At 38.4% G+C, this 12590-nt stretch overlaps 1 protein-coding gene across 1 annotated transcript in view; it reads right to left on the reverse strand.

Annotated features, from left to right (window-relative positions):
- MYO16 (myosin XVI) overlaps nt 1-12590 on the reverse strand; it is a 451497-nt gene that overhangs the window by 251694 nt on the left and 187213 nt on the right. Inside the window, exon 15 of the mRNA XM_041730888.1 lies at nt 9345-9492. Coding sequence (XP_041586822.1) covers nt 9345-9492 — 148 coding nt within the window. The remainder of the gene's footprint in view (nt 1-9344; nt 9493-12590) is intronic.

Here is a 12590-nt window from a genome sequence, read left to right on the forward strand (position 1 = left end):
CTCCGAGGCCACAATCACCCTAAATGTCAGCAAGAACAGGACTGGACTTCAGAGGCATGTGATTTTGCTAACAGCTGTTCGTGTGCACTGATTGCGGCAGCGTGGTTCTCCGCACCAGACGAGAAACAGCATCGCGTCTTCCCCCATGCTGTGACTGCCCAGTGCTTCCTGCAAACTACCAAAGGAAATTGGAAGCCCATGGGAGAGAGAGCACATGGAAAGCATGGACAAGAGATATTTTCATGTAGTGTGGTCACTGACTCAGGAAGGGGATAAAGCCAGGCTGGAGCAAGCATGGGCTGGGATGGTAGGGATGGCTCACCTGTCACAGGAGATGGTCACTCCACCTCTCTCTGACCCAGAGGAAGGCCAATATGGCACTGCCAGGTGTCAACAGTGGATGAGACTGACAAGTAGGGCTGGGGGCAAAAGAAATGACCTCTATTACAGTAGCCTGACATATAGGGTGGATGGGATTCAGGTCACACCTGAGCACGGGATGCTGTTTGCTACCGTCACATGAGTAGGTTTTGAAAAGAAGGAGATAAACTCTCCCTCATATGAAACTGTGAATGAGTCCCTCTAAAATAATGAGGAGTCACCAAGCTAACCTTTGAGCATGCCCTGTGGCTCTTTCTCCACAAGTTCCTTGAGTGTGCAGAGTCACACCTCCATTGACAGATGACATTGCCACCACTGGTGGAGTGATGGTCCTCTAAAGCCGTGCCCATCTACCATCTTGATAGAGTTCTTCATAATTTAGAATGCAACAAAATAATTTTTATGTATGAGGGGGAAATAATCGTAAATGGAGAGACAGAGATGAGAGAGATGGAGAAGGAAGGAGGCTCTTCAAAGTGGAAGGGACCCTGCTGTCAGACACAGAGACAGATGTGGATGTGATCTTCAGTGAGCTCTTGCCTTGCAGTCCTGAGGTAAGTTTGAGTCTTCACCTTGGTGAGAAACATAATACCGCCATGGTTTCATACCTACACAAACTCGATGGACATAAGCCCAAACACTTTATCCTGAACTTTTGGAGACAAACATGTTCTGTTATCCAGATTATTTGTTCTTTTGTAAGTCAATAGATTGTTTATATTCCCAGTGAGGTTGACGATATGTTTTCATCAACTATTTTAATTCTGGGAAAAACCATACGAACCTTCTCAATAAGTGAGAAATATATAAGGATCATAAATACATTCCTATCAATTCACATTTAGATTTTGCTTCAGATGAGTTCAGGTCATGTTAGTCTCTTCATCAGCACATGAGTCATAAATAGATTTTTGGTTTTCAGAACAGTTTGTATTTGAGAACTGTGAAGAATCAATTGAAGGTCTATACTACAAATTTTTACATCTATTTTACTGACTAGGAAAGTAAGACTCAGAGCATTTAACTCTCATAATACAAGAGTGGATTTCCTTTTTCATAACTGAAAGATAAACATGGTGACTAATCATCTAATGTCAACTGAGCTTATTTCTTCACTCAGCATAAAACTACATTTTCTTGACTGATACTCAACTCCACTCTGCGGCAGTCTGAGACAAGAATAGAGAGAATCTCAAAGAACATGTTAACAATGTTCTTCCTTCAAATTCCCTACGGCCTCACCAGCTCTGTTTCCTTGTATCATCAAAAAGACTTTATTTGATATGACAGAAAAGCAATATTTATGAAATATTTCTGAGCTAGGAGGTTTCATAGTTAAATTGGAATTTACCAAGTATCAATCTGACATGAATGTAAAGAGGGAGATTGAAGAGGCAGGCAAATAAGAATCTGTGCAGAAATGATGGGAGTAGGCCAGACCTGGCCAGGGAAGAGAGAGAGAGAGAGAGGATACCAAAATGGTCAGCACTGGGTGTTGCATTTAAAGAACAAGGATGTTGGGCGCCTGGGTGGCTCATTCAGTTAAGCCCCCAACTCTTGATTTCAGCTCAGGTCATGATCTCAAGGGTCATGAGATCAAGTCCTGCATCAGGCTCTGCACTAGGCATGGTGCCTGCTTGGGATTCTCTCTCTCCCTCTCCCTCTGCCTTCTCCCCACTCCCAGGTGCTCCCTCTATCTATCTATCTCTATGTGTCTCAAAATTAAATAAATAAAATCAAATAAAGAACGAAAATGTGAGAATATTTGGGGATCAGGATATCTTCTTTTTGCATTGGCAACTGGGAAAGTGAACACAACCAAACTGGAATTTCAAGGAACAAAAACAAAACTCTGAAGAGTGTAATATATTTTCATCTGTCTCTTCAAATAGTGAGGGTACAGACAATGGTATTAATGTTATGTCTCAGAACAGCATGTCAGTTTCTAAGCTCTAAGGTTGGCTGTATCACACTTCCCTAAAGGACAAATAGTGATCAGTGGAAAGTGGCTGAGCACTTGGGTTCTGGAGACAGCCTGCCGGATTTGAAATCACTGTTCGTTTATTTCCTTCCTGCACAACCCTGGGAGGTTACATATCCTGTAGATCTCAGGGTGCTCATCTATTAAACAGGAGCAATATTAGTATCTATACCATAGAATTGCTAAAAGAATTAAATAATAAAAGTAATTACTGAGCACAGTGCCTGGCACTCATTGTCAGTGAAACATTTAATATAGTCTTAAAGGTAGTTTCCTGTTGATCTTTATGTGCCTATACATATATGTACACATGTTTATTTGTATGTGTTAATGCACCCTCAAAATTTTGACAATGCTATTATTGTCAAAAAGTTGATAAAGGGATGCCTGGGTGGTTCAGCAGTGGAGCATCTACCTTTGGCTCAGAGAGTGACTCCCAGGTCCAGGGATTGAGTCCCACATCAGGCTGCCTGCAAGGGGTCTGCTTCCCCCTCTGTCTATGTCTCTCTGCCTGTCTTTCTCTGTGTCTCTCATGAATAAGTAAAATCTTTAAAAAAATTTTTGAAGAATTAAAAAGAATTACAAAGTTGAATTCAGCAAATGATTTTCTGAAGTAGTAGTTGAGGCACTAAAAGTTATCTGTATGCAAACTGATTCACACTATCGAGTAATTTCAAAACTATTTATACAAGTAATTGAGAATTGAGATTAGAGTCCAAATATCACATCTACTCCATGCTGGTTAACCAAGTAACCACAGCTCTCAGGTACCCTTTCTGCAACACGGAAAAATCAAAAACAACTTTCCATAATTAGCACCATGAATAGACAAATAGGAAAATCCATGAAGAGTGTTCAATCATGATGGCTTTGATTAGTTTTGGAAGTATCAAAAGACTACCACCAACAAAAACAATAGATGTCCCCATATAACAAACATCAATGACTTAAAGTAGGACTCTGAATTTTTGAGGTATATTCAGAAGTCAAAATTCTTACATACAAGCTAATAATATTGCAGATTGGATGGATCATAATGTATTTTTAAATATTTTAATTATTTTATTTGAGAGAGAGTGTGTGTGTGCACGCATGAGAGAGGGGAGGGGCAGAGCGGGAGGGAGAGAGAGAATCTCAAGCAGACTTCACACTGAGCCCAGAGCCCAACATGAGGCTTGATCCCAAGACCCTGAGATCATGAACTGAGTGGAAACCAAGAGTAAGATGTTCAATCACCTGAGCCATCAAGGTGCTCATCATAGTGTTGTTTTAACCTTTAATCCCCAAAAATATTTTTGGGGTAAACATACATCAAACGGAAATTATCTGGAAAGCCCTTACAACTTTTATTTGCAGGCCTCCTGAGATATGTCTACATTATTAATGGTCCTGTAGATGGGTAGCTATTTGGCCCAGTCGGTTAGAAAGTCCACAGGGTAAGCTGCACCACAGTCACTCAGCAGGAGCAGAGCTGCACCTGCTGCCCAGGATTCCTGACAGCTGTGTCCTGACGCAGGGGCTGACCCTCTTGTGGGTGGTGGGGGATCAGCCTGGCAACCAGAGCGTGATGGAGTGGAAGGAACAGGCTCCATGTGGCTATGTGTTTGCTCATGCCCAACTCCCCTGTCTGCTTCTGTGGCTAAACATCTCCTATCCTCCACCCTTCCCCTGGACTCAGGGACCTGGGTCGGCCTGCCAAGGTGGCCTCTTGGAGAGAGGAAAGAGAACTTCTACTTCCACTCCAGGGCTCCTAAAATGTGGAAGATTAGGGCTGTGTGTGTCACATTCCTCAACATGTTCAAAAACATGTGAAGTCAGACAGATGAGAGAGAGAAAGAGAGAGAATGAGAGAGGCAGAGTGACAGAGGCAGATGTGAGTTCTAGGATCTAGTGATGCCTGTAGCCAGCACCACTTCTTTCTTTTCCAGTTAGTTATATGATCCCCACAAACCTCTTTATTTTTCTTTTTTCTCTATTCTTACCTTTTTTCTTTCTTTCTTTCTTTTTCTTTCTTTCTTTCTTTCTTTCTTTCTTTCTTTCTTTCTTTCTTTTTCTTTCTTTCTTTCTTTCTTTTCCTTCCTTCCTTCCTTCCTTCTTTCCTTCCTTCCTTCTTTCTTTTCTTTCTTAAATGTGTTAGTGTTAGGTATCTGACATTTGCAATCAAAGAGTTCTAATGAACAGAAAATTTGAGGCCACACATACCTGGGTTTGGAATTTGACCCTTTCATTTACTAGACTTACTCGCTAAATATCATTGATTAAGCTACATATCTCTCTGTGCTTCAGACTTATTATAAAAACAATTTAGAATACTCTTAATTCTCCTACAGGGTTCTGCAGACTAACTAAAGTGCCTGGTGTCCGAGTGGGTTTTTTTCTCCCTCTCCCTCTTCTGGGGACACATCACTCAAGAGCAAAAATAAGAAAGCCCTGATGTTGACTCCTTGCTGTTGGCTTCCACAAGTGAAACTTACCTGCCCATTTACAGAAGTGACCCCACCCTTTCTATTAACCTTCAGCTAGGTTAATACAATCTCTTGTGGCTTAAAATTTTAATTATGCTACTTGATAAAGAAGTAACCCAGAATTGCTTTTTATGGCAGAGGTGACAACCTCCACAATGTCCTAAGTTAGTTTTGCTTAACTAGTTTCAAATTTTAAAAATGTACACAAACACTGTGCTTTCACTTTCATTTTCCTTAAAAATGTCCTTGACACAAAGTTGCGAAGGCAGTGGTTGCCAGTTTATAGGTAGCTTTGCAGAGGACACAGTACAGAGTTAAGGCCAAGAGTGAGTAAGACTTGGGTTCCTATCTGGCTCCTGGTCAACCTCTCTGTCTTCAGGCCCTGGTCCATTCAGCGTAGATGTGGTCATGTACCCTCTGCTCACTTATAGCTGAGGATTCAGAGACGCACGGGGGATGACAGTAGGACAAGGTCTAGAATATGACGGGTGTTGCTCCTTACGGTGTACACACTACAATTGTGATGATTATTTAGATAACTAATAATAGAGTCCAGTAGAAATCAATTTTGACTCCTCTTATCTTGAAACTTTGGGAAGCACTTTCAAAATTTGCTTCTTAAACTATGTGGCCACATAAATCTTTTATTATATCACAAAACCAACAAGAGTCATCCTCAAATAATATTTACATTTACCCTCAGCTATTTTTTTAATTATGTGAGACTTTCTCAAAGGTAAATGTGCATAATAAATCCTAAGCAAAAAAAAAAAAAAAAAAGGACTTGTACTGAGAGTTAATTGCCACAGCGTCTACTGTGACAGGTGTACTCCCAGGCAGCAATCACAAGTTCAAATACTTGATGAGTCAGAGTTTCCTTCCACTAACACACAAGGTTAGAAGCAGGTCACGCGCTCTGAGTCAACGATTGCTTGCTTTCAGCTTATAATTCAAAATCTGACCTTTTCTGAAAATGTTACTATGCGGCATCACAATCATTTCCCTGGCTCATCAGTAAGGAGGAAGATTAGGAATAACTTCTTTGCATTTCAGAGCCCATCTGTTTTGGGATTAAACCCATAAAAAGGGGTTGAAGATCAGCAATTAATGACTATTTCTAACTTTCATTAAAGCTCAATTCTCACGAACACAGACCTATATTTATTCCGTACAAAGGAATCTGAAATAGAACTTGAAAAACAAACAGCCAGGAAAAAGAAGAAATAAATCATAGGAAGAACCATAAATAAAAAAGAAACCTTGAGGTTTTTTTGTCCTGACTCTGTGGAGAGTTCGCCATCTAGTGGGAATTCTTGATAAATGCAATCTTTATTTCCATTGCTTAAAATATTAGACTTTTCCTTGTCATCGTTGTTGTTTTAACAGTCTGTACAGAAAGACCCTTATGCAAAGTGTTACAAATATTATTTCCATGCAGTTCAGCTATAGGAACTCACATCTGTACCATTTATATTCCCATAGTTAAGCAAGAGTGCTATCTGCTTGTTCTAGGTATCCTTCCAATTTTGTAAGCAGGAAAGTATTTTTAGGTGCATTTAACACTGAAATAAACCTCCATAAATTTTCATGTGAGGCTTTGAAAACTTTGAGTTCCAAAAACAGAGTCAAAGTTTTAAAAAAACCACTTTTGTAGCTTTAATTATAAAGTATCAGCTCCGACAATGTTTCCTTCTCTTTGGAGTTCAATTACATAAGAACAGATATTGAATATGTCTCCAACTCCCAGTTACTGTTACAGGCGTATTTCCTGTTTCATGCAGGTAATGAGTTGTTATTAATGAAGAGGAGACAAGGTGCATTTGGAGGAAGCAGACTTGCAATCCTTTATAGTATTTACCTTAAGATTCAACATACTTCATCAACATTTCAATAGGAGCTGCACTGTGGAATGAGCATTGACTGCAAAAGCAAAGGCATATTCAGATTGTCTATTTAATAGGTACATTGACACCTTTTTAAAGAAGATCAGATGAGTAGACGTGAGGGTAGTAACAGTACTCTTCACATACTACAGTGACTTTTCCCACGTGAATCAAGTGCTGATTTTCAGGAGGAATTTTGGAAGGGACACGGAGTTGTGAAAGTCAGAAAGTTAGCAAGTTAAGATTTATACTGCCGACTGCAAACAAGCCAATTTCAAAAATTATGGTCGTTAAGACAAATAAAGATTACACCCTAACCCCAAATCATACATCAGACAAATATGAGCTCCTCAAGTCCTGCCAGCGCTGCAAAAGTGAGAAGACCCACACAGAACAAACCACAAAAATAGTGTGATATATCATGCACTGTAACTTGCAAAACAGCTTATTTTATTATTAAAGAACATTATGTCTGCAGAATTCTCATTGTACAAATGTTCCAACTGATATTTTTATGAATCTGGGGTTGTGGTGTGTATTTTTATTGAGGAATGTTGTTTTGTTCCCATTAGATATTTATAATACATTTTAATAAAATAACCTCTTTGTTCAAGGGAATTGAATGATTCATGATTTTGCTGAGTTCTTTCCTGTTGGAGCTTCTCACAAAGCAACCCCTGACTGTGACTTTCTAAATAGCCTGAGTGATTCCAAACTCTCTTTAGCAAAGAGGGATGAATGCTGGAACTGGACCTCAATAAAGAAAAGCTTGTTTTCTGCTCCCACGCTCACACATTTGGAGAGACAGTCCAAACCTCAGACCCAGAAGTTAAATTGTTTCTTTGAACAGTAGATGAGATTATGGTCCTTTACTCATCAGTGGCTGTATGTCTGAAATGCCAAGTGCACGCATGCAAATATACACAGGCAACCCCCACCTCCCCGAACCAATTATCTGCTATAAATGTTGAGTTTTTATTTGTAAGCAAGATTCTAAACACAGAAGCCTGTTAAGACTTTCCTCCCTCGCACCTACTCCTGAACACCTGACCCCTGCTTTCCAATGTGATGCTTTTCTTCCCAGGGACAATGTCTCCCACTGGACAAGTTCATCGTGGGAAAACAAAGGCTAAAACCTGGGAATGAGTTTTTGGCACTGCTGTTAAATGACTTCAGCCTCTTTATAGTTCTGGGTTTGAGTTCCTCCTTTATGAAACGAGGGAATTTGGTTTAAAAAACTTTTCTAGTGCCCTAGTTTTTTTTTATCACTTTTACCTGAGCTCCCATGCTCCAGGACTAGTGTTTTCTTTCTTTTTGGAATCCCTGTTGTTTGGGAGCACAGTAAACCCCAAAGCCTTTCACTTCAAATAAAACACAATTTTGAGAAGGCCTTTCTTAACTGCTTGACTAGTTTCCTCCCACTCAATAAGACACATTGTCCCTGTACTTCCGGGTATCTTCAGGTAAATTGAATGAGGGGTTAATAATGTCCAGGTAAATCAGGATTTGATCATTTCATTCTCTTCATCTGGCCCCATGTCCCACTGTCAGTAACACTTCTCAGCAATGGCCACCATGGAGGTTGTCTCAATGCCTTTTCAACCCATTTCAGGAGCTCGGCGTCCTTGAGACCCCATCGCCCCCGCCAAAACCCCTCATCTCTCACATTGGCATCTAAATGAAGAGAGATGCCCCATAGACTCCTCTACCCATAGACTTGCCTCAACCAGCAAGACTTCAGGACGCACCCTTCCTCTCCAAGTGCTGTTTAACTCTTCTCACAAGATTTCTCAAAAATTATGAAAACACACACCTTTCTTCTTGGATCCAACAACAAACACTCAATAAACTACAAATCAGGTGTTAACAGGTATCTGAAATAAATCCGTGTCTTCCTGAGTTCAGTGCCTCTGCCCTGCCAGGGATTTACTAGTGAGCTTGGCTCAGTATGCCCAGCACCCTCTTGCTCCCTCCTTTCATCTTCTTCTCTCCTGAATGGGGCTTCCTCCCCTCACTGTTTCCTTCTCACCCTGACCCAAATCTGGACCAGTCTTCATGGGGATGGGGAGACACATCAGATAGTTGTCGGAAATGCACACAACGTGAAGACATTTCTCAGCTTGTTGCCTTTATGACTCTCTCACCTCCATCCCATCCTATGACCAATGCACCTGCATTTTAACAGATGCTTTCTGGCCCCCGTGCAGAAAACCAGCTCTTTAGTTTATGTGTACTGTTTGTCTTCTTTAGCCATCATGCAATTTCATCTGTTACTAATGAATAATGATTGCCAAATAACATTTCCCATTATTTCAAAAGACTACCACAGATTAGGAATGCATAACTAATGTTATATCCAAAACACCCAAAGGAATATAAAAGTTTATATGCACACTAATTTTTAAAATCTGATCTGAAAAGTAGGAAAATAGAAACATGTTAAAACAGACACACAGATCCATACACATTCAATAAACTGTTACAATCCTGTTACACAGAAGGCTGTAACCTAACAGCACCCAATTACTCTCCTTGACTTACCACTTCTCCGAAAAATAAGAAAATTTAAGACTGCTAAAATGCCATCACAACTCGAAGACAGAATTACTATATAGAAAATATGCAGTCACTTACCGGTGGGCATATAAATTACTAAGGTGAAGTCCATATTTTTCTTCAGCAGATAACCCATCCATCAGCAAGTAGAAAATGAGAAAATTGCTCTGGCCAAGAGGTTGTGAAATAAGTCTGGATTTCTCGAGCATATATGTATAAATTCTGGCTGGTTAAGAAAAAAAAAAGTGATCTTGTTAAATGGCATTACTAATTTTGTTCCCATAAATTTACACAAACTCATTAATTGCAAGAGATGATAATGAAGCTACTTTCAAATACAGAGCTTTTGAAAAACATCCGTAGATTTTCTTTTTTTGAGAGCAGTTTTTAGCTTTCCAGAAAAACTAAGCAGAAAATCTTGAGAGTTTCACCATACCCTCCCTCCTCCCAACACATGGCTTCCCCTTCATTAACATCCTGCATTAGTGTCGTATATTTGCTAAAATTGATGAGCCAATATAGATACTTCATTATTAACCAAAGTCTACAAATTTATGTTGGTATTTGCTCTTTGTGTTGTATACTTTTTGGATTTTAAGGAATTCATAATACCATGTATCTGCCAGTGTAGTGACATACAGAATTGTTTCACTGCTCTAAAAAACCCATGCTCCATACCTTCCTCCTTCCCTAACCCCTGACACCTACTGTTCTTTTTACTGTTTCTATAGATTTACCTTTCCCAGATGTTTTATAGTTAGAATCATACAGTATTTAAACTGTTCAGATTGTAATCATTTCAGTTTCTTTAATTCAAGAATACATATTTAAGGTACTTCTTTTTCTTTTCATGGCTTGATAGCTCATTTCCTATATGAGTGAATAATAATCCATCATGTGAGTGGACTACAGCTTATTTACCCTTCACCTAATCAAGGACATTGTGGTTGCTTACAGTTTCTGCAATTATGAATAAAGCTGCTATAAACATTTGTATCCACATTATGTGTGGACATAAGTTTTCAACTCAGTTGGGTAAATACCACGGACTGTGATTCCTGGATCGTATGGTAAGACTATGTTTAGCTTTGTGAAATACCACCAAACTGTCTTCCGAAGTGGCTATACCATTTTGCATCCCCACAAAGCAATTAATCAGAGTTCCTGTTGGTCCACATCCTTGCCAGTAGTTAGTATTGTCAGTGTTTTGAATTTTAGACATTCCAATAAGTTTGCAGGGGTATTTCATTTTTGTTTTAGTTCATGTTTCCTAGATGACCTATAATGTAGAGCGTCTTTTCATATGCTTATTTTCCATTCATGTATCTTCCTTGGTGAAGTGTCTAGATATTTTGACCATTTTTAAAATTAGATTGTTTTCCTATTGTTGAGTACTAAGAGTTCGTTGCATCAGTCCTTTATCAGATGTGTTTTTTGCCAATATTTTTTGCTTATCTGTGGCTCATCATTTCATTCTCTCAACAGTGCCTTTCACAGAATGGTCATTTTTTAACTTTAATGAAGTTCAGCTTATCAATTATTTCTTTCATGAATTGTGTTTTTAGTGTTATATCAAAGAGTCATTGCCAAATACAAGGTCATGTAACAATTTATCTTTTAGTATCTCTTAAAGAGTTTTATAGTTTTGTTTTTACATTTACAATCCATTTTGAGGTTTTTTTTTTTTTTTGTATGTGGATGCCCTGCTGTTTTAGCATAATTTGTTGAAATGACTATTAATTTCTCTACTAAATTGCCTTATTCGTTTGTTAAAGATCAGTTAAGTACATTTTTGTGGTTCTCTTTCTGGGCTCCCCATTCTGTTCCTTTGATCTATTTGTCTCTTCTTTCACCAATACCACACTGTCTTGATTACTGAAGCTTTAGAGTACTTCTTGAAGTTGGGTAGCACCAGTCTTCCAACTTTGTTTTTCATTTTAAATGTTGCATTGGCTATTCTGGATCTTTAAACTCTCTCTATAAATTTTATGTCAATATACAAAATAGCCTGCTGGGATTTCTATTACGATTGTGTTGAATTTATAGATCAAATTAGGAAAAACTGGTATCTTAACGATATTAAGCCTTCCTATCCATGAACATTGAATATCTCTCCATCTATTTATATCTTCTTTGATTTTTTAAAAGATTTGTTTATTTATTTATTCATGAGATACACAAAGAGAGGCAGAGACATAGACAGAGGAGGGAGAAGCAGGCTCCTCACAGGGAGCCTGATGTGGGACTCGATCCCTGGACCAGGATAATGCCCTGAACTGAAGGCAAAAGTTCAACTGCTGAGCCACCCAAGCGTCCCAGACCTTCTTTGATTTTTAATCAGGGTTTTGTAGTTTTCCTCATAAAGATATTGTAAATATTTTGTTAGATTTATACCCAAGTACTTAATTTTTTGGTGGTAGTAGAAATAATATTGTGTTTTTAATGTCAAATCCCAATAGTTCATTGTTGACATATAGGAAGGCAATTGACTTTTGTATATTAACCATATATCCTGCAACCTTGTTGGCTTACTAGTTCAGGAGATTTTTGTTCTTGATTCTTTCCAAATTTCTACAGAGATAATCATGTCATCTATGAACAAAGATAGTTTTATTTCTTTCATCTCAATCTGTATGTATATATATATATTTTTTTCTTGCCTACTGCATTAGCTAGGACTTCCAGTACAATATTGAAAATAAGTGGTGAGAGGGGACATTCTTACCTTGTTCATGACCCAACATGGATCTTTTGTGCACAAATATAATCTGACATAAAACATGTCCTTGAGTTTATTATTATCATTATGAATAGCCAGTCAACAATTAAGGAATTTAGTTTCAAATGTAACTGTGAATTACTGTAGTTTCCCCCTCTAAAGTAAGGATCTATGGTCAGTGATTTCTTTTTTAATTAAAAGGCAACCATTCTTAAGAAGTCAAATGGATGTAATTATATCCTATATCTGAACTAGGAACATCATCTTGTGTAATGAGTCTGCTGATAATTATTCTAGAGTCCTGCCTCCAAAAGCAAAAATGTGAGGTCCCCTAGTTTTGGTTTTATATAGCAAATCTACTTGAACAAATGGAACCACTAATACATGCTTTCCCTCTGGCAAAATTCATTAAGTGATCAATTCAGCCTGTCATAATGATTATCAGTGAAAAACAAAAAACAAAAAAACCAAAACCCTCAAAATTAATACTCCCTATTAAGGAAATTTGTCTTATTAGAAACTTTTTAGAAAAGTTGTTCTAAGTGCATAAAGATAGGCTCTTTCAAAATATCCCTTTAATTAGTTGCCCAAAGGTGATGCTAAAA

The sequence above is a fragment of the Vulpes lagopus genome, chromosome 16 (assembly GCF_018345385.1).
Source record: "Vulpes lagopus strain Blue_001 chromosome 16, ASM1834538v1, whole genome shotgun sequence".
In the NCBI taxonomy this organism is placed as follows: Eukaryota; Metazoa; Chordata; class Mammalia; order Carnivora; family Canidae; genus Vulpes; species Vulpes lagopus.